The following is a 1251-nucleotide window of genomic DNA, read 5'->3' on the forward strand; positions in this document are numbered from 1 at the left end:
GTCACTACATATTCTCTAGTTTCTGGTGTTATGAGGTCCTTGGCATGAAGCGCATTAGTGACATTACTCACATTTGCTCCTACTGCCTTGGCTAGCTTATCAGAGTATTTCTGTAATATCTCCTTTGGAGTTTCTACAGTTCAAATTAAGAGTACATATGTGATGCACACATAACTATCTATCATATGATCTTGCTTACGACTCATTGTTTTTCCTTGTGTCTTAGGCTATGACAGAAATCTAAAGGCAAGAGAATAAAAGACTATTTAAATGGCTATCTTACAATGACTGTAGGCTGGTCTACAGCTGCCTCGATCCAAAGAGAAGGCTTGTGGTTGGTTCCGAGACAGTGGACTTCTGGAATGCAAGCAGCCACACCCTTGTTTTTTGTAGTCATGCTCCGCCCATTAGAAACCTTCCCGGGAAAAAAGGCGCCAAAGTTTAACCCTTTTCTTACCACACACATGGCGGCAGCTGACTCCTTCTTCTCAAGTCTCATTAAAGGTATCTGATCAACTGATCATCTCTCTCTATAAAATAAGATATTATTTTTTCAGATCAAAAGTCACTGTCTCCATTCTGTCTCGTACACAGTCTACAAGGAAGACCCTGTCCCTCTGATGATGGAGGGGAGGGAGAGAAGGAGGAGGAGAAAGAAGAAGATAGACTAAAGTGAGCCTTGTGATTCTTTTTAATAATTAATATTTTTTAAATCAACCAATCAAGTTTGAGTGTCTCGCTTTTTGAAAGTCCCCATTCAAAGCCACCTCCATCTACTGTCCAGCCAATTAGAACACCATCGAATAACGTATGTCTAATTATTTCCAATTAATGCTCGTTAAACATGCGTAGGTTGCCACACCTTTGACACTTCAAGTCGATTGTGTTGATAGGGTGTGGTCTCCAGCTATGGCCACACCCACATCAAAGAAGTCTCATTTTTCGTCGATTAGCGAGTTGGGAACTAGCTGTAGCTCAATTGACCAATCAGAGAGAGAGGAGAAGGAGAAGAGAGGAGAGAGGGAGATTAGGGAACGTGCTAGGAATCAAGGATCAGAAGTGAGTGTGATCATTTTACTTAAACACATTTATGAATAATTATATATATATATATATTTTTAATAGATAATAGTTCGTAGGTTATTTCATAGCCAGCCCGAGGCCACACCCAATTTGCATGATGATTCAATCAACAAAAATGATGACATTATCTCTGACGTTGATCTAAACCACACCCACAACAGCATGACT

General features: G+C 40.1%; 1 protein-coding gene across 1 annotated transcript; it reads left to right on the top strand.

Annotated features, from left to right (window-relative positions):
• Positions 1 to 284: 284 nt before the first annotated feature.
• Positions 285 to 1243, top strand: LOC109590694 (uncharacterized; the record flags this gene model as incomplete). Its single annotated transcript, XM_020006578.1, has 5 exons — positions 285 to 504; positions 558 to 672; positions 727 to 808; positions 853 to 1059; positions 1126 to 1243. Coding segments are annotated over exons 1-5 (742 nt in total), but the record flags the coding sequence as incomplete, so codon positions are not given.
• Positions 1244 to 1251: the final 8 nt, after the last annotated feature.

The sequence above is a fragment of the Amphimedon queenslandica genome, unplaced genomic scaffold (assembly GCF_000090795.2).
Source record: "Amphimedon queenslandica unplaced genomic scaffold, v1.1 AMPQUscaffold_9645, whole genome shotgun sequence".
NCBI classification, from domain to species: Eukaryota; Metazoa; Porifera; class Demospongiae; order Haplosclerida; family Niphatidae; genus Amphimedon; species Amphimedon queenslandica.